Source organism: Xiphophorus couchianus, chromosome 9 (genome assembly GCF_001444195.1).
Source record: "Xiphophorus couchianus chromosome 9, X_couchianus-1.0, whole genome shotgun sequence".
Taxonomy (NCBI): Eukaryota; Metazoa; Chordata; class Actinopteri; order Cyprinodontiformes; family Poeciliidae; genus Xiphophorus; species Xiphophorus couchianus.
Window position 1 is genome coordinate 16,739,385 of NC_040236.1, and position 20,100 is coordinate 16,759,484.

A 20,100-nucleotide genomic window follows, 5' to 3' on the forward strand; every position below is an offset into this window, starting at 1 on the left:
TGGCGTTTTACGTAATAAAAATCTGAAAAGTGTGTCAGGCATTTAAAAAAAATAATTTTTTTTTTTACCTTCATAAATTATTTTGCTTCAGTCACTTCTTTGCTGCATAAGCTCAAACTAAGAATTGTGTTGCTCTCTTATGCTGCAGTTTTAAAGACTAAATTTATTCTGGAATTTTATTTATTTTTTGGTCTGGACTTTGACTGGGCCATTCTAACACATTATTTGATTAGTCACAGAGAGCTACTTCCCTTCAAAGTTTCGATGAGTCTCTTAACACACCTGAAGTGGAATGACATGTTGATGAGGGAACTCATCCATTTGATTCAGGTGTGTTGGATAAGGGACACGCCTGCAACTCCAGTCCTTGAATGACACTGCCCTGCAAATTTTGGATGAATCCATGCTCCAACACACCTGAATCAAATAATTGGTTAATGACAAACCTTTGCAAAAACTTGCTGACATGGGACTTTTGAAGACAAGTTGTCTTTGTTTTTGGTGGCCGTTAGAGTAAAATCAGCTACATAGAAATTCATGGCAAAAGTTACTTATAATATTGATTAAAATTAATTTTTTTAGTCCATCTCCTAAAATCCCAACGTGGTTGAAATGTGACAAAATGTGAAAAAGTTAAGTTGGTGTGAATATCAGTCAAGGACCTTGTAGATGTTGTCCTCAGTTTAGCAAATAGGTCTCACTGAGAGGAAAAAAGAAATACCCTGAGCTGCTCCTGAGTGTGATTTATCAATCTTTGCTCATCCATTTGCTGCAGATTAACAGTTAACCCGCTTGCCTCTTTATGTGAGTGTGAACAAAGTGCAAAACTGCCGTTAGCTGGACAGAGGAAGGCTCTGAGGAGAGGCAGAGGACACCGGCCGCTCCTCGGGCAGGAACATGCAGACCGGGCTGAGGTTTTACAACAAGTCTCTTCACACATTGGAAAGGATAAAAACATGGCAACTCTGGAGCTATACACAAAGGTGAGCCTATACATATATCTACCTATATATATATATATATATATATATATATCTCAGGCATGCAGTTTAATTTAGTTTCAGAATTAGCCCCTCAGATGACAGGTTGGTAGGATCATTGTTCTTAAACCCCTTCATTACCTGACTGATTTCAAATTACTCAGATAAATATCTGCAAAGAGTTTAGATTTATCTGTTAGAGCAAATAAATAAATGAATATGTTGCTGGTGAAAAATAGTTAAGCGTACAGGCAGTTCAGAGAGAGGATGACCAGTGTTAATTTTTAACACAGTTTAAGAGCTTTTTGTGCTGATGGGTGTCAAATGAGCAGCCTGGGTGGGGTGAGGAAATGTGACGGCATAAGAGTATAATTTAGAAAAAAATGTAAAAAAAATAAATAAAATTCTGATAATTTGTTTCCTCAACTGATGTTTGGATTGTTTTCCTGCAGAATGTGTTTGTTTTATAAACGGTTCTATAGTTATACATCTGTCTATCACTTCGTCAGGGGGCAGGTGTGTGGGTGCCTGACCCAGAAGCAGTTTGGGTCTCAGCCACTCTCCTGAGGGACTACAACCCTGAAGACGAACAGCTTTGGCTGCAACTCCAGAATGGAAACGTGAGCCAGTTTCCCTCATGAATGTCCATGTCTTTCTAAACCAAGTTTGTCACTAAATACAAATTGATTAGCAGCACTGATGATCTCCTACTCAATCTACTCTTGATAGGAGGTCCATTACTCTGTGGACTCCCCGTCCGACCTCCCCCCGCTGGGGAATCCCGACATCCTGGAGGGGGAGAACGACCTGACGGCTCTCAGCTTCCTGCACGAGCCTGCTGTGCTGCACAACCTCCGGGTCCGCTTCCTGGACTACAGCAGCATCTACACATACTGTGGTGAGACTAAAGAATGACCAGACGACGGCAGAGACATTTCAGGGAATGTTATGTTTGATAGATGAACTCTAACAGGGCTGCATGGGGTGGAAGAAGATCGCAGAACTTATCGACGGTAATAAAAACAGCGACCTGCTCCTGGGTGATTCTGTTTGTGTTGTTACAGCCCATAATAACGTCTCCAAATCATAAACTCAAAGGTTAAGACTCGGAGGGAACTCCCACATCCTCACAGTTTGCGAAACTTTTAGAAGATGTGGTTAGACTGAGGATCCTGAGAAAGGTGACGTGGGAGAAATATTCGTTTAAGATCCCTTTTAAAATGTTTGTAGAGTTATCATTTGAACATCAATCTGCTTCTCACAGGCAGAATAGATAAAGCAGTTACATGTTTTACTGTATTTTGCTGGGATTTTATGTCGCATGAGGCTGAATCGGATGTATGGAGTATATCTGAGAACAACAATTCACAAGTCTTGCCACGTATTCTAAGTAGTATTTAGGTCTGGACTTTGACTAGGCCATTCTAACACATTGTGTTCAGTGTGTGAGGGGGTAGGGGGATGTAGAACAATTACCATTTTTCTTCCACTTCATTTTCTGCACTATTTTGCATTCATCTTCATCTTTGCATTACAGTAAATTCCATTAAGAGTTGTTTGTGAAATGATAAAAATGTTACTTTAGTGGATATGAAAGACAACCTCTAATTTACATGGATATGATCACAACCAGAATCAAAGGAAGTTTTATAGTTAGTTACGCTGAAGATCTTGAACAAGTGTTTAAGCTTTGCTTTTCCTTTTTAACTAAAACCTGACTTAATGAATCGGTCTATTTTACAATCTTATCCTCAGGATATGCTTGGCGCTTTGAAGGTTTCCTTCTCTGTCTGCCCCTGCAGGTATTGTGTTGGTAGCCATAAATCCCTACGATCAGCTGTCCATATATGGTGAGGAGGTAATAGACGCTTACAGCGGTCAGGACATGGGTGACATGGAGCCTCACATCTTCTCTGTGGCCGAGGAAGCATACCGCACCATGACCAGGTGAGAGGTCAAGGAAATGAAGACGGGTTCAGTTTTTGTGATGGCTTTTAATCTATAAAGACTATTTACAGCACCCAACTCCTTTTAACAGAGGGGGGGATTTTTGATTTTGTTTGTTGAAGCACTTTGTGACTCTTGTCTTAAAATGTGCAATGCAAATACTCTTTTGTGCTCAGGGAAGAGAGGAATCAGTCCATCATCATCAGTGGGGAGTCTGGCTCTGGAAAAACGGTTTCAGCCAAATTCACCATGCGATATTTTGCTGTGGTCGGAGGAGCGGCTCAACAGACCAGCGTGGAGGAGAGAGTGCTGGCTTCAAACCCCATCATGGAGGTAAATGGGGAAAAAAACGGTTTCACCCTCAGATAAGTTGGCTTTTTTTTGAATGTCACGCCTCTGTTTTGTTTGTAGTCCATAGGGAATGCTAAAACCACCCGGAATGACAACAGCAGCCGCTTCGGGAAGTACATCGAGATCGGTTTTGGTAGAAAGGGGGACATCATCGGGGCCAACATGCGGACCTATCTGCTGGAGAAGTCGAGGGTTGTCTTTCAGGTGGGGTTCTTCAGCTTGTTGCTGATTTAAAAATTCTTAATGATGCAAATACTCATGAGTTTTTCCTGCTTATTTCTTTTTGCTATGTGCAAGGCGTCATCAGAGAGAAACTACCACATGTTCTATCAGCTGTGTGCAGCCAGAGAGCTGCCTGAAATGAGATCACTCAAACTGGGTGGGCCCCTGCTTCACGCTGCTTCTGATTTTATTCCTGCTCTGCTAATGGACTGACGTGTTTTGATTGGTTTACTTTAGAGCCGCCTGAATATTTCCACTACACCAAACAGGGAGGAGAGATGCAGATTCCCGGCACGGACGATCTGTCAGACCTGGAGCGAACTCGCAATGCTTTCACCGTCCTCGGTATTCTGCTCTTGAAGTCACACAATTGTATGAATATAAAGTTCAACAACATGACAGAGAAACAACATCTTCGTTGTGCTGAATCTGCAGGTGTGCAGTCTGAGCAGCAAATGGAGCTCTTCAGGATCCTGTCGGCTGTTCTGCACCTGGGAAACGTCAACATTCAAGCCAGCGGCAGAAGCGCCGACAGGAGTTACATCAGGGTAATCATTATTCTCCATTTTTGTTCTCCTACTTCATATCCTAATTCATTTACAGTCATGTGAAAAAAGGTTTTGACCCCTGTTTTGTCACTTGTTTTAGCTCAGCAAACAAATTCTCATGTTATATGAAAATAATCTAAATGAATCAAATGTTTTGATAACTTTTTGGGGAAAACCCCTATGATAAACCAACCTGGAAACCAGAAAAAAGTAAATGCACCTGTAACTTACTGTGCCATTCCATGTTTTCAACAACTACCAATTAATATTTTACAACTTTGGAGGGATTTTGACCAACTCTTTTTTCAATTCCTCTCCATTGAAGATTATTTGATTCAGTTTGAGATCATCCCAAAGCATCTCAATCAGATTCTTGTCCAGAATTTGACTGGGCCACTGCAAAACCCACGTCTTTGTTGTGTCTGAGTTTCTCAGCGGTTTATTTGGTTTATTATTGTCCTGCTCGTTACCCAGGCAAGATTGAGTATGAGATTAAAAACTGATAGTCGTACATTCTCCTTCAGGATTTTCTGTTGGAGAAAAACACTCATTGTCAATAATTATAGCAAGTCATCCAGGTCCTGAAACAACAGAGCAGTGAAAGACCACCTCACTACCTCCCTGTAAGGTGCTGTAACAAAATGCTGCAGGATCGTATGCGAGATGCAACAAAATGTAAAGCCTTTGCTTTTGTCTCCCTGGTCCACAGAATGTTTTTGTCAAACATGAGTGGGTTTTTTTTCATGAGCTTGGCCTTGGCTCGTCTTTGTCCAGTCTTATTGTCATCTTGGCTGAGGAAAGTGAAGCTTTAGATGTTCTTGGTTCCTTTGCGGCCTCCTAGATGAATTGTTTCTTGGAAAGATTCTCAGTTGTTTCCTCCATGTGTGGATGATGCCCTCTCGTTGTGGTTCGCTGGACTCCCGATTCATTAGAAATGTTTTTTTTAATCCTTTTCCAGGCTGATAAATGTCTTATTTATTCTTGATTTTTCTCCAGGTAAATGAGTCGCTTTTCAAAACCTTTGAGTCTGCTCTGAGTCTACTACATGTTCAAGTTCTGCTGAAGTAGTTTTGTGATTCAGACGATGATGTGGCCTGGATGTAGCTAGTAAGGGTATTTAATTAGATTTTCAAACTGGACCAAGTTGTTTTGGGTAATTTCTTTTCTATAAATGAAACCATAATTTGAAAACTGTGTTTAGTATTTACTCATGTCATCTTTGTCTGACACTAAAATATGTTTGATCTGAAATGAGCTGTTGCAGTATGGGTTTTATGTTTCCTCCTCAGGCAGACGACCGCTCTCTGGCCGTCTTCTCCAAGCTGTTGGGAGTCGAGGGATCTCAGATGGCTCACTGGCTGTGCAGCCGCAGGCTGGCGGTGGGGGGGGAGATGCTGGTGAAGCCCATGACTGGTCAGCAGGCTCTAGAAGCCAGAGACGCGCTTGCCAAACACATCTACGGTCAGCTGTTCACATGGACTGTCCAGCGTCTCAACTCGGCCCTGCGATCGCAGAAGGGGAAGACCAAATCTTTCATAGGAGTGTTGGATATCTACGGGTTAGTGACGAGCTTTGGCTCTTTTGTTTGTGTGCAGCAAGAGGTCACATCTTGCTCTGTGTATAATAGTTTAACAAGTCCTTCATTTTCTTTGTTGGAGCAGGTTTGAGACTTTTGACCAGAACAGCTTTGAGCAGTTCTGTATAAATTATGCAAATGAAAAACTTCAGCAGCAGTTTAACAGGGTGAGTTGTATCACATCTTTGCTCTAACAGAACTGCAATGCCTTCATCAAAGGTTCTATTTACAAGGCTGTGTTTATATTTCCATGTTTATGCCCTCTTCAGCATTGCCCTTCTGCCTTTGCAACTAAATGTTCATTCCTTTTATTTAAATTTTACATTTCGTATACAAACGACAATGGATTTTCTGTATAAATAACATAAGCGATACAAAATTTAAAGTGGTCCATTCAGTCAATTGACCTAAAATCAGAAGCTCAGCTTCTGCAGTGTGGGACCTGCAACCACCGTGAAGCTGTGGCGAAAACAGAATAATTTACGAGCTTCAACAGATGCCATATAAATGGGATGAAACATCACAAAGTTTTTCTACAGATTGTAATGCCTGATTGGATATTCTATGTAGAAATGGCAAAGAATAACGGCTGCAGATCATAAATATGCTATTTTCGCAATAAATATGGCGTATGTACTGCATTACATACAACAGCATTTAAAGAGACTTTCTCACAAGTAGTGGAAATATTTTTATGTAATGTGAAATTCAATTTCTATTCATCTGTTTACCTTCTTTCATCCATTTTATATTATTTTCGGTTTTTGTTCCCTTTTTGCCTCTCTAATTGTGGTCTCGATATGTTGTAAACCCCCATGGAAGGAGAAGGGCACGTTTTCTTAAATATTTTGTGCTCATCTGTTCCCCAAGTTTACCATTCTATATATTTTTCTTTCCTTCTTTCAAGCACGTCTTCCATTTGGAGCAGGAGGAGTACGTCAGAGAGGAGTTGGCTTGGAACAGGATCGAATTCAGCGACAACCAGGAGTGCATCAATCTCATTGAAGGCCCTCTGGGAATATTTGATCTGTTGGACGAAGAGTGCCGGGTCAGTCTCGGTGTCGGTCTGTTTGCTCATTTGAAAGGAGTCGCCATTCTTACAACTTTATCCCTTTAATTGTGGCTTTTCGCTCAAGGTGGTCTCAATTAACTTCCATCTCCAGAATGTTGGCGTCATTCCAGTCCTTTCTGGATCTGCAATCCCAATTCTCCCAGTAACTTTGTCACCATTATCCTTTGTATGCAGTGCTTGTGGAAAATATTACAGCAGTGAACAGAAGCAGTTGAAAGTCTCAGTTGTACACATCATCAGTTTTACTTGTAATGATTAAGTTGTTTGTTAATTTGTTTGGCCCTAAAAAGTCATTTCAGGCCAATGCTACACGTGGTGGATGGAATGTAAGTTTAGAAAAAAATGAATGAACAATTTATCATTCATTTGGCTCTGGTACTGAAAAAAGAACAACTATCAGCAATTAAACATTTGGAAAACATTTGGAAAAAGTGGATACTGATCGATGGAATGTAGTGATTCACGGACTACAGCAGATATGATGGATGGATGGATCAAGCTTCTTTCTCAACTCACTATGTTTGATGAAATGCTCCAACACGGTTGTCTCTGTGATGGCATGTTTCTTTTTGAATTACCCAGATGCCGAAGGGGTCTGATGAGAACTGGGCCCGAAAGCTGTACGACCAACACCTGAACAGCAAGCCCCACCCTCACTTCGGGAAGCCCAGGATGACAAACAGCGCCTTCATTGTTTTCCACTTTGCTGACACGGTAAGGAATGAGATGCTCCATCCTGGATGTGGAGCTCCAATTGTTCCCAACCGTATAAAGCTAAACATTTTAGGCATTTTTAAATATATTTCTCCCCGCAAATCAGGTGCAATATGAATGCGGCGGCTTTCTAGACAAGAACCGAGACACGGTGTTTGAGGAGCTCATCAACATTCTCAAAGCAAGTCAGGTAGACACCTGATCAATACCGAAGTCAAACAATGATGCGTGTTTTCTCAGTGAACGGTGCCACCCTGTTCCCTCTGTGTGTGTGTGTGTGTGTGTGTGTGTGTGTGTGTGTGTGTGTGTGTGTGTGTGTGTGTGTGTGTGTGTGTGCGCGCGCGCGCGCGCGCGTCAGTCTGAGCTGGTGGCTGAGCTGTTCCAGCAGCAGGGAGGCGCTCCCTCTGTGGCCAATGGGAGCGTTCGCTCAGGAAAAAGAGCCGCCAGAGAGCACAAGCTGACTGTAGGCTTCCAGGTGAGCTAATGTAAAAAAACCCAACAAAACCATTATGGTTTTTTTTAAGCCTTAGCCTCATAGTGCATTGCTTTTTTTTTTGTCAGTTTCGTCAGTCCTTACAGATGTTGATGGACACCCTGAACAGCACCACTCCTCACTATGTGCGTTGTATTAAACCCAACGACCTAAAAGCGGCTTTTATGTGAGTCTGTGCTGTCATTCGATAATGCCGAACAAAGCATGTGTGCATATGTATTACTTTTTTTTTTTTTTGTCTTTGCATGCACTCATAAAGGCCCGTCCTCCACTTTTTACAGGTTTGACCCACAGCGGACGGTGCAGCAGCTGAGAGCCTGCGGGGTTCTGGAAACTATTCGCATCAGTGCAGCCGGTTATCCATCCAGGTGCTGGACACTTAGTTGATCTCACTCTTTGTAAATAAATGAAGTGGTGAAACACCAGAGATGAAGTGAAAGAGATTATCACAAGTGAAAGAAAGTCTAAACCTTCCATATTTTTAACATTTGAAGTTAATTTCTATCAAATAACATGTGTGTTTTGGTTTATATCTGCATTCAGATGGACATACGAGGAGTTCTTCAGCAGGTATCGTCTTCTCCTTCGGGGACCCCAGAGCCAGGATCAGGCTCAGGCCTCGTGCAGACAGGCTCTGCCTCAGCTCATCCCAGACACCGACCAGTACTGCTTCGGAAAGACCAAAGTGTTTTTCCGGGCGGGTCAGGTGGCTGTCCTGGAGAGGCTGAGGTATGAACGGCTGCGTGTCGCTGCTGTGACCATCCAGCGCCACGCCAAAGGCTGGTTGGCTCGGATCAGGTACAGCAGGATCCTCTGGGCGGCTGCTACCATTCAGAGATACACCAGAGGAGCTCTGGCCAGACGGTGAGGAGAAATGTTTATTATTAAGCTTTTAACTCTCTGAACGTCCTCAAAATCCACTGAATATCTGAACACAGTACCTTACAGAAGGATTCGCACCCTTAGAACCGTTCCATCTGTTTTTGGTTGAGAGCCGCAATCTTTCACTGAGAGTTTAGGTGATAGGCCAACTCAAAGTTGTGCAGTTAAAGCGAAACAATTAAAGAATTCAAAAGGTTTAAAAAAAATCTTAAAACTTTTGCATGTTTTGTTTTCAGTCCCCTTTGGTCTGACAAACCTAAAGGGGGCAAATTAACTGATAGTTTACCTGTAATCTCTGTTTAAAGAAATGTTATGTGAAGGCCATAGAGGTTTGATGAAGGACATTATCAACCTCAGCTGCCATTGCATGAATGGAAATAATTACTCCCAAGTAGCCAAGAGTCCCATCGTTTTTCTGGGGGAGCTGCAGATGTCCACAGCTCAGGTGGGAAAGGGGAAAAATATTAGTTCTGCTTTAATGGAAGCAATACAAGAAAATATGTACTTCACGCTACAAAGTTGTCTATTAGAAGTGACTAATACTTGATCAGCATGGCTACACATATAATGTGTCACAAAATTCTCATGTTTTCATGCAAAGACAAGTCACAAGTCAGTGTGTTTTAAAAAAAAAAAAAAAATCATAATGACCTGCAATCACATTCAGCAACTAGCAAATTTATGCTTTTTTTCCCAGATTTTATTTGCTTTTTTTCACTTTTAGTAAATGACCAGTTTGCTAGTTGAAACCAATGCATGTCTGAAAACCTTTTGTTGTCTACTGTGTGTGTTTGTGTGTTTCTGCAGGCGGGCTCTGACTCTGCGCTACACGAAGGCTGCCATAGTGATCCAGAAGACGTACCGGATGGTGGTGGTCAGGCAGCTTTTCCTCATGATTCGAGACGCCACCGTCACCATCCAGGCCTTCACCAGGGGGACTCTGGCCCGCCGCAGATACAGACAGGTCAGCATTCAGTGCCGGCCTCTTATCTCTCTATCTGATGTCGAAGTTATGAATTACCAGTGATAGGATGTAGTGAAGTCCAGGTACTTTGTTAGTTAAGTACATTTTTTTTAGGTATCAATACTTGAGTAGATTTAATCGTGAGTACTTTCAACTTTTACTCCACTCCAGTTTACATTAAATATGTACATTCTTCCCCACTGCATTTCTATAATGTTACATTACATTCATGTTACATTGTGTGTTTTTTTAAACACAATGTAGCATGTGTTTAGAACACACGCTACGTTGTGTAACACATTGATACAATTAAAGTAATTGTATCAGTTAGCTCAAATATTGAGCTAACTGTACTAATTGTCTTTAAAAGCTTTTACTTGAGTAAAAGTACATATAAACAGACAAAAATGTACTCTAGTAAAAGAAAGATTTTTACTTAAGTTTGGTGTTTGAGCACCGTCTCCACCACTCAGTTGCACATCTGGCTTTAAACAAGTGAAAACCTTTTGCTTTGCCCCTCAGCTGATAGCAGAGCGGGCTGCCGTGCTGCTCCAGGCGACGGTGCGTGGCTGGCTGGCGAGGTGGGCGTACCGGCGTGTGCGCGCCGCGGTCATATTCATGCAGTGCTGCGTTCGCCGCAAGGCGAGCAGGAGGGAGCTGCTGAGGCTGAAGGCCGAGGCCCGCTCCGTGGAGCGGTACAGGGAGCTCAACAAGGGCATGGAGGTCAAACTGATGCAGCTGCAGCTCAGAGTCAACCAACAGGTGGGTCACGGAGAGATCTGTTTTCTAAACATGAAAATCTGCCGGATTAGAGATCTAGTTTCATCACGTTTTCTGTGTGTGGCAAGGCGAGGGAGAGCGCTGCTCTGAGAGGGACTCTCCACGCGGAGCGAGAGGCTGCCAGCGCTGAGCTGGAGGCTCTGAGGGGGATCATCCAGAAACTGGAAAACCAGAGACTGGAGAAGCCGCCGCCTTCCCCGGCGGTCAGCGAGAAGGAGGTGGAGGAAAGGAGGAGAGCGGAGGAGAAAGCCGCTCAGGAGATCCTTCGACTCACACAGGTGAAATGATCCAAATGAAATTACCGGAGACAAATTCCTACATTCGTCTTTTATTGGTTGCACTGCAAAAACACAAAATCTTACCAAGTATTTTTGACCTGGTTTCTAGTGCAAATATCTTAGCACACTCAAAATAAGACAAATGCAAGTAACTTTTTGACATGATGTTTAAGTCAATAATTCCTTAATATTTATTATTAATTTCCCATATGGTAAAAATGTCTTGTTCCACAAACAGACAATTTCACTTATTGTGAGTACTGTTTCTTCAATATTAAGGAACATAATTTCCCTTTGGGACCAATAAAGTATATATCTAGCTAGTCGGTCGTCTCAATTTCTTTCTGGAAAGTTACTTGTAATTTAGGTTTTGTCTCATTTCAAGTGTACTAAGATATTTGCACTAGAAACAAGGTCAAAATACTCCTCAGATTTTCAGTTTTTTGCCGTTTCTCTTGATTTTAATGCTCGTATAATTTTTGAAGGAGATGCAAGCGTTACAGAAAGACAAGGAGAACATCAGCAAGGAGAAGGAAAATCTCACCGCTCAGCTCCACGAGAAAGAGAGAACACAAAACGGTGCGGCTCCACTTTTTCTCCTCTCTGCATTAATTAATCACTTTTTTCCCCTGCCTTGCCACAGCTTTGAACATTTTTTTCTTTGGTTTATCTTATTTACGTATGCAGAGTGTGTACAAAAGGCTGTGCAAGAGGCCAGCGCTGCTCTGCAGTCAGAGCTGGATGAGGAGAAGATGAAGTACCAGGGTCTCCTGAGGGAGCTCACCAGACTGGAGCAGAGATACGACAACCTGAGGGAGATGAATCTGCTCACCGAGGTCCACAGCTGCACCCAAACGAGATATACTATTAGTCCAGCTGGATAGTTTCACTTCTGTCCCTCTGTCTCGTCCCAACGCAGCCCTCCAGAGAACACAGAAGGACCGACTCGGCTCAGAGTCTGATCTCCGAGCCTCTCTCTCCGTGCTCCACTCCGCTGTCGCCCCAGTCTCTCACCCCGCTCTCGTGGTCCCCCTTCACTTCGACGTTCCCGTCCCCGGAGGAGAAGCGCAGAATCAGCGTGACGTCCCCCACTCCGGAGAGGAGAATCTCGGTGTGGAGCTTGGAGTCGCCGCTGGTCAGGAAACGCCCGAAAGGGAATGAAGCTTTGGATTTAAACTCGTGCAGGACATTTTGTGACAACACATGTGTTTGACAGGATCAGTTGATGGAGAAGATGGACGTGGCCAAAGACCCGGCAGTGAAGAAGAAAGGAGAAGACCTGGAGTACGCTTATGATGCCGTACGAGTGGCCAACAAGTCAGTCTTTCCTCTGTCGCTTCACGTATTGATAACCTTTGCACTTTTTCACATTTTGTCACGTTATAGCCACAAACTTCAGTAAATTTTACAGGTATTTCACACCCATCTATACCAACTTTACCCATTTAGACATTTTTTTCCTCCTATTTGATCTTTGTAAAATTCCATTTTCCACTTAATGACACAATTTTGTGCACTGGAATTCATGCAGGGGTATGATGGTAAACAGTGTTGTATACAGATGCGTGCCACACTTTTCAAGGTTTTATCTGTAGAAACGATGTATAATTTCACCTCCACTTCACAATTATGCTCCACTAAAAAAACGCATTAGAGGTTTGCAACAAAATGTGCAAAAGCTCAATAGGTATAAACACTTTTATTTATTTATTTATTCATTTATTTTAGTGACTGCAGCTTCATGCATGACGTTTTCAGTGAAGGCGTTTAATCTGTCCTGGTGTCTGCCAGGTTTCTGGAGAGCCAGCAGCAGAAGCAGCAGACTGAGTGGAAAGACGAACTCGAGGATCTGAGGAACCAGCTCAGTCAGAAGATCTGTTCTGGTTCCTCTCCTGCAAAGAAACGGGTGAGGATTCAACTACGCCACCTCTGCTGAGAATGTAATCTAGTCGTTTAAACTTTAAAGCAGCAGTGGTATTGGTAAATTTTCGTTTTGAGATCCAAGATCTCATTTACCAGAGAGATCTGTAACAAAGAGCAAGTTTAAGATGAGATTTTTTAAAATTTTTTTAAATGAACCGTTTCCTTGTTTATGTTTGGATTTATTTATACTAAACCACAAGTGTCAAACGGCTTTCAGATTCTGGTAATTTATGCCGTTATTCAAAGATTTCTAAACATGATGGTGAAGTGTGATTCTCCTGTTGTGACTGAACTACAACAAACTGGGGATCCTCAAGTTAAGGGTCTGAATGTTTCTCCCATTAGGATTTGTGGCAGCTGCTGGAAGCCAGAGAGTTTGAGTGCATGAGGCTGCGGAGGGAGCTGAAGGAGCTGAGGCACACGGCGACACTCAGACACCTGCTGACGCAAGGTGAGTCTTCACCTGAACTCTGAACCCTACATGAAGTAAAATCACTGCAGTGCAGCAAATCTACGGTCCTGTGACGTCTTCTCCATTTGCGCTTTTTTTATATTCATCTTTTAAGTTGTCTTTCACATTCAGTCTGGTTGAGTTTTCTTTTGCTTCCAGTTTCCCTGTCGGCTCCAACCACAGAGACGTTCTGTGCTGCTCGGCCGAAACCAGCAGCCGTCGCCGGTTTGCTGGAGTGCAGGAAGAGAGACGAAACCAAACTCATCAAGAACCTCATCACAGGTGAGCTCCGTTTCATCCATTTAAACTCATTTTTAGTGCAGAGGAAGCCGACGATGTAGATGTAGACGATGTATCGATGTAGGACATGTTTGGTTCATTTTCCTAAACATTTATTTTTGAAGAAAAATAAACAATTGTTTATTAGTGTTATAGTGTAGGACAATTATATATTGTCCTATATTATATAGGACAATATATAAAGTCCTATGATTGTGCATTTTAAAAAATATATAATTTTAACTTTAAATATTGCGTTTTACACCACTTGTTTTAGTGGTTTTCTTTTTTTTCTTTTTCTCTTGCATACAGTATTCTTATGTGCCAGGTTTCCCTTCAGTCCAAACAGAAACCCGTTTGTGCAGCTGCATGACAATTATTTGGTCACATTTATCAAACTCCTCTCCGATGCTCTCGCTGTCCCGCAGACCTCCGCTCTGAAGGCGCGCTGGCTCTGCCTCCCGGTTTGCCGGCCAGCGTGATCTTCCTCTGCGTCCGTCAGGCCGACTGCAGTGGAGACCAGGCTCGCGCTCGCTCGCTCTGCAGCGCCGCCCTCATCGCCATGAAGGCCGCTCTCACGGTAACCGGAGCTCTGATTGCTCTGCGTGTGCCAGAAGGGGGCAGTGAAATGTAATTATAGAGGCAGATCCCATCATGTTGGCTGGGGAAAAAAAAAAGGGACCTGCAGCCAACTTTCAAACACTTAGAGTAATGAAATGTTTTATAAAAAAAAAAACTTTTCCGTCGGTGTGATCTTGTTCTAACGGTGTTTTCCTTTTTCAGAAGCAAACCTCTGATCTTGATATGACTGCTCTGTGGCTGAAAAATTTTAGTCTTTTGCACGACCTGTTGGTCCAACATTCTCCAGAACAGGTAGCCGACACCTGCTGGTCAACTTCAGTTTCCTCACTGGACATGTGTTTTTTTTTTTGTTGTTGTTTTGTTTTCTTTTAAACTGTACATGCAGTCTGGTTGTGGTTTCCATGATAACTCTTCGGTGTTTGACTTGTTAGAGCCTGGACTCGGATGAGCTCGTTTCTATGACGACCGACCTGAGCGACTTGATCCGCTCCCTGAGTGTCCTTTGTATCCAGGCCTATCAGCAGCTGCTCTCCATCACCGAGACACTGCTGCAGAAACTCATTGGTAACGCTACGGCGACCTCATGCCGGTGCTGCTGACGCTCTTCCCTCCACTAAACTTTAGAACTCTCTCTCCCTTCTCGTTCTCCGCCTCAGTCCCGGCCCTCTTGGAGAGCGAGACCATCGCCGGTCTGTCCGGCTCGGCGGTGAAGCTGGTTGTCTCCAGGAAGCGGGCAGGCTCAGACCCTCGACCGCTCGGCGCCGACGCTCCCACCATGGCGTCTGTGCTGAGGCAGCTCAGAGCGCTTCACACCGCACTGAGCCGCCAGGCTCTGCCCCAGAGTCTGGCCGAGCAAGCTTTCCGCCAGATGACCTACCTCATCTGTGCCTCTGCGCTCAACAACCTGCTGCTGAGGAAAGACATGTGCTGCTGGAGCCGTGGCATGCAAATACGGTACACGGACGCAAATAAACGCCCCACCCTGGGCTTTTTAAATCCATTTAGTAACTTTAATGTCATTAATTGTGTAAGGAAAAAGACAGAGGGGTATCGGTACATCCTTACTAAGGTGTTCATGTCAGATAAACTTAATTCAACTGCTAACGTCAACACAAAGTTAGTACATAATGGTGAAATAGAACAGTATATTAGATGTTTTTTTTTAAACTATTTAATACAAAAATATGACAAGTGTGACGCCTTAAGTATTCAGCCCCACTAAGTTAATATTTTGGTGTAAATCTCTACCAGCTTTGTTCATTTAGACACGGATCCTTTTGCCAATTCATCTCATGAAATTGACTCAGACACTTGTGACCTAAAAAAATGATTAACATTTTGTTTAACATATTTAAAAGTATTTAGAAATTTTATTCCACTTAAAAATTACTCATGACTTTATGCTGAATGCAATCACATAAATTACATTCAAGTTTCTGGTCGGAATGTTGAAATAGAGATGCGTTCAAGGCCAAATGTTGAAATGGGAAATCAAATTAACCTGTAGGCTGTGACTAATCTTTGACAGCAGTAACTATAACTCCCAAAGCACTGCACTTTTACCTTTGAAAATTTGTATTTATTTTTTTAAATTCCCTCAGTTACAATGTCAGTGTGCTCGAAGAATGGTTGCGCAGCCAAGACCTGGCAGCAGGGGGCGCTGTGGCCACACTGGAGCCGCTCATCCAGGCAGCTCAGCTGCTGCAGGTGGGGAAAAAGACGGATGCGGATGCTCAGGCCATAGTCCGGACCTGCACCGCTCTCTCCAGCAAGCAGGTGGGTCTATTTCTCACTTCTGGAAAGAATTTGTTTCAACAATGCTATTTTCTAAACCCAAGCCTCACTGGGTATTTATTTTATTCTACAGATTATGAAGATCCTGACTCTCTACACTCCTCACAGTGATCTTGATGAAAAAGTCTCCCTAAATTTTATTCGCACCGTCCAGGTACCGCCCGCCTCGCTGTAAAAGTCTGACATGCGGATTCGTTAAAATGATGCCTCTCAGGTCAGTGCTGATCGTCCTCTCTGTTCCTATAGGAGCTCGTCAGAGGCCGCTCTGACAGTCAGCCTCCACAGCTCCTCATGGACGTGAGGAGAACTTTCCCCGTCACTGTGCCCTACTCGCCTCCCCCGGCCCTCAGCGCAGACGACTTAGTCATCCCAGAATCCCTCAAGATCTCTTTTCTACGCAGATCCTAGAAGAGCACTACTCCATATGTTGAATGTTGCATTCTGAAATGCAAACACCTTTCTGACCATTAGTGGCGCTAAACAAAATTATCAGTCTAAAAGAAACCCTCGGATTATATTTTTCTACTAACTTAATGAGTCCTGGATTACTGATCTCTGCTACCGTTTTCAGTTCTATACTCATGTAAAAATGTCTGAAGAGCCCTAAGAAATTATCTATCATTCCAGTGTGATAATGCCACACTGAAGCGTTAAGAGTCCGGCCTTAAGTTTGAAGCTGAATGCAGGTACTATGTTGAAAAAATATATCAACAAAATACAAATCTGGGATTAAGTAAACCGTAATAAATAAGTAATCTGTTTTTTTTTTTTTAAGAATTCCAAAGGACTTCTGAATAGTAAATCGTATCTTTTCATTTGTCTCTGATATAAATATGGCATTAGAAACCCGTTTGTTTTAGCTGCTCTCCACTAGACGGCAATCTATGTTTCCACCACACACAGTGAGGATGGAAAAGGAAGAAAAATCCAAAGCTCACTGTTAAAACTGCTGCAGACAATGTCATTTTGGGGTCTTTCAAGTTTTAGAAATCAGTATTAGAAGTTTTACCACAGATCAGCTGGTTTGTTAGAAGACACCCCAGGCAAAAGTTTGTTCTGTGTTACCATCACAAACATAGACATGTGGTGTTTGACAATCTCTACTCTTCTTTGGTCAGATCAGTCTAAAAAATTGTTCCCCCCCTCCCCAAATAAAGCAAGTTTTGTGAAAAGGCACCATATGCCCTCTATTAAGGTGGAGGATCTGTGATACTGTGGGCTTGTATGACAACATGAGCTCTCCTGAATAAATGGACGTGTTGTCTGTCGGGAACATGTTTTCAACACAGAAATGACTCAGAATCTTTTAGATCGTCTAAAGATAACAATCGTGACTTTGATGATTATTAAAAATTTAATTCCTTAACATTTTATCTCCAACAGATATCCTAAAAAGTCAGGTTGATTATTATATTTTTTTAATTATTCAGTGAAAAAGATATACATATATAGAAGAATCATATTGGACACTTTTCACATATTATTTTTGACCAGAAATGCCAACAAATGTATCCACATCGGTGGAAATGTAGCTTTATTGTATCTTTGCACAAAGCGACAGAGAAAAGTGTGAAATTTCTGTTTTCCACGTTTTATTGGTAGCAGAAACACAGACTGTAGTCTCAGGAGCCTCGGCCCCAACAACCAGAATAATAAAACAAAAACTAAATTAGAAACATCTTTTGTGTAAAAAAATTCTCATGCCAGTACTTTGCACCCACTACACGTCATCAGTAATACATATTTATATATTCACAAACATTTGAAAAATAGAAAACAATAATCCAAATATCAAAATATAGAAGACAACAATTGGCATTGAACATCAAATAATTAATGCGTGCTGACACAACACGGTTTCTTTTTGTTTTTCTTGTTCCCGTCATGCACCGTTTCTGGAAGTACACGACCGGCGCGCCCATGTGGTTCGGCCGGCCGGCTGGACAGAGCAAGGGGGAGGAGAGGATGGTCATGCATGTCTGTCCGCCTCTGTGTGTTATGTATGTGCTTTTCATTGTGCTTCATCTACTTCAGTCTTCAGCTTCAAACCCGACGGCCCAGCAGGAGGAAGACCTTCCTCGATTAAAGAGAATCATTGTCAACAGCAATAAAGATTGTTTTTGTGGCGTTTCCAGCAAGATGTCAATTGTATGACTGTATTTTTTTTTTTTTGTCAAGACTGTGCAGATGTTTTCTTCCAATAAAAAGACCTTGTACATGCCAGTGAGTTACACAACATTTATAAATAAGTTTTTTTTAGACCTTTGTAGCCCACATGGTGTAACAATGTGTGTACTGCCAGAGTGAAAGTCAGAAACTTTCCTTTTAGTTCCTAATCAAGCAGATGCATATGGCTTGTAATTCATCTCCATTATGGACACGGCCTTCCTATATCTTTCAGCAGTAGCTCCATGCTCAAACTGGAAACCCATTTGTACTTAATCACCTGCTTGGGTCGCTCCGTGCTAAATTCAAGTCTACAACAGAGCAGCAAATTTCACTTCACGTATTCTGACGTGTTTTACATGGCAGCTATTTACAACAATCCGCTTCTGGATCATCTTTTCCTACATCAACAAAACGTCAGTCTCTGATCGACGCCACAACAGCTTTGACTTTTGGCCCAGAAAGCAGACAGCTTTTACAACATATCAGACACTTGTGCTGCTATAATTAGATTAATAATCCACCATGTAAACATTGTAAGACTGATTCAGGAAGGACTCATCTACATAGAGTTTACAGATCAGATGCATAGAGTTCAGTTGGTCCACTTTGTTCAATAATGGGGCCTTTTTAATTACTCAAGACCCAGAAATACATCGTTTTGAGTCCTGAACACAAAATTTCTTCTACTTTATTCTTTTAAGTTGTTACAGAAACAAAACTCATAAATATATTTAGTTTTAGAAGTTTTGTAAACCCATAGTGAGATTGATGAAAAGTTAACAGAATCTAAAATGTTTTAAACCTCAACTGCTCAGGGATTTAATGTATTTTTTTCTGAAATCTTTTAGATAATTATTGAAAGTCAAAACAAAATAGACAACAAATGAGTTTTCACAGATGCAACAGTGACTGAGTATTGGAAATGTCTCTGTACACTGTTTGGACCCTAATGTTGTCTTCTAAATGTGGGATGCAAACCAGTTCTGGTTTGGATCAGCAGCCCTTTACCGGAGGCTTTTCTGGATTTCGGAGTGAAGCACGTGACATGCCTTGTAAAAGTAGCAAACTTTTTACATTCTGTAAATTTAAAACCACAAACTTCCATGTATTTTCTTGGGCCTTTATGTGATATGAACACTGGTTTATCAATCAGTGATTTAATGTTTTTATGACTCAAAGGACTTTGAATTGCTTTGTTGCTCAAATGTTTTGTTTCGTGTTGGTCAATCTTAATAAAGTTAAATAAAAAACGTTGAAGTTTGTGGTAGGAATGAGACAAAACGTGAAAAGCTTCAGAATTTGCAAGGCATCGCACAGCTAAATAATATTGGTAATATTGAAGATCTGTGCTCACTTGGGTTAGTGAAGGGCGAGATGTTTCACTTCACATGATGCTACTTTGCAAAAATATTTTCTCTATGCATGTATCTGTTTGTTAAATAATTTCCTTCCTCCTTATTTGGCAGTTAGGTGCTTTTATTCTGAAAGGAAACAACATGGGTTTTAATCTCTCTGCTGTATTGCACGGCTGACAGACCCAGAGTGGCCTGTTAGGAATGTTTGCAGTAAAAACACAAAGGTTAGAAATAACAGAAACATGAAAGTTTTGACCTTAAAATGGTAAACAAACCTATAGAAACTAAACGGATCCTCCACATGTCACTAACGTAGCGATGGCTTCTCTTTGTGATTACATTTGAAGGTAGCCAGCAACACGAGGTCGACATCTTCACAATCACACCGAGTCCATTCTCATTCACTCACTCACTCAGTCACTCACATATACTTATGTATAATCTGATGAATCACAGTGCTCAGATGTGTGCTTTCATCAGATTTCTCTCTCTCCATGCTGTCCCACACAGGACGCAGACAGAGGACGAGGGTCAACAGGACAGAAGGCTTTGAGGGTGTCAGGCAGTGCTCTGTTACAGGGTAGACGCTCAGAAAGACAGACTACGATGACCTCCATCGAATAATCCTGTAAGCTTATATATTTCCCTTTATATATCTTTTATACACTGCTCAAAAAAATAAAGGGAACACTTAAACAGGTGTTTAACACTTAAAGTGTTCCCTTTATTTTTTTGAGCAG

The 20,100-nt window shown here is 42.0% G+C and overlaps 1 protein-coding gene across 1 annotated transcript; it reads left to right on the top strand.

Moving 5' to 3' along the window:
• The first annotated feature begins 92 nt into the window (after positions 1-92).
• Positions 93-18,059, top strand: LOC114150586 (unconventional myosin-Va). The gene is made up of 35 exons (XM_028027092.1): positions 93-983; positions 1,490-1,600; positions 1,710-1,878; positions 2,783-2,927; positions 3,104-3,260; positions 3,339-3,482; positions 3,576-3,657; positions 3,738-3,845; positions 3,936-4,048; positions 5,338-5,606; positions 5,710-5,791; positions 6,532-6,672; positions 7,279-7,410; positions 7,517-7,600; positions 7,769-7,885; positions 7,972-8,069; positions 8,185-8,271; positions 8,447-8,767; positions 9,593-9,749; positions 10,272-10,511; positions 10,598-10,807; positions 11,293-11,386; positions 11,495-11,643; positions 11,727-11,942; positions 12,024-12,124; positions 12,599-12,713; positions 13,076-13,181; positions 13,341-13,463; positions 13,889-14,040; positions 14,244-14,333; positions 14,474-14,606; positions 14,699-14,996; positions 15,644-15,818; positions 15,910-15,990; positions 16,083-18,059. Exons 1-35 carry the CDS (start codon positions 957-959, stop codon positions 16,242-16,244), a joined length of 4,989 nt encoding a protein of 1,662 aa, XP_027882893.1. The 5' UTR covers positions 93-956; the 3' UTR covers positions 16,245-18,059.
• Positions 18,060-20,100: the final 2,041 nt, after the last annotated feature.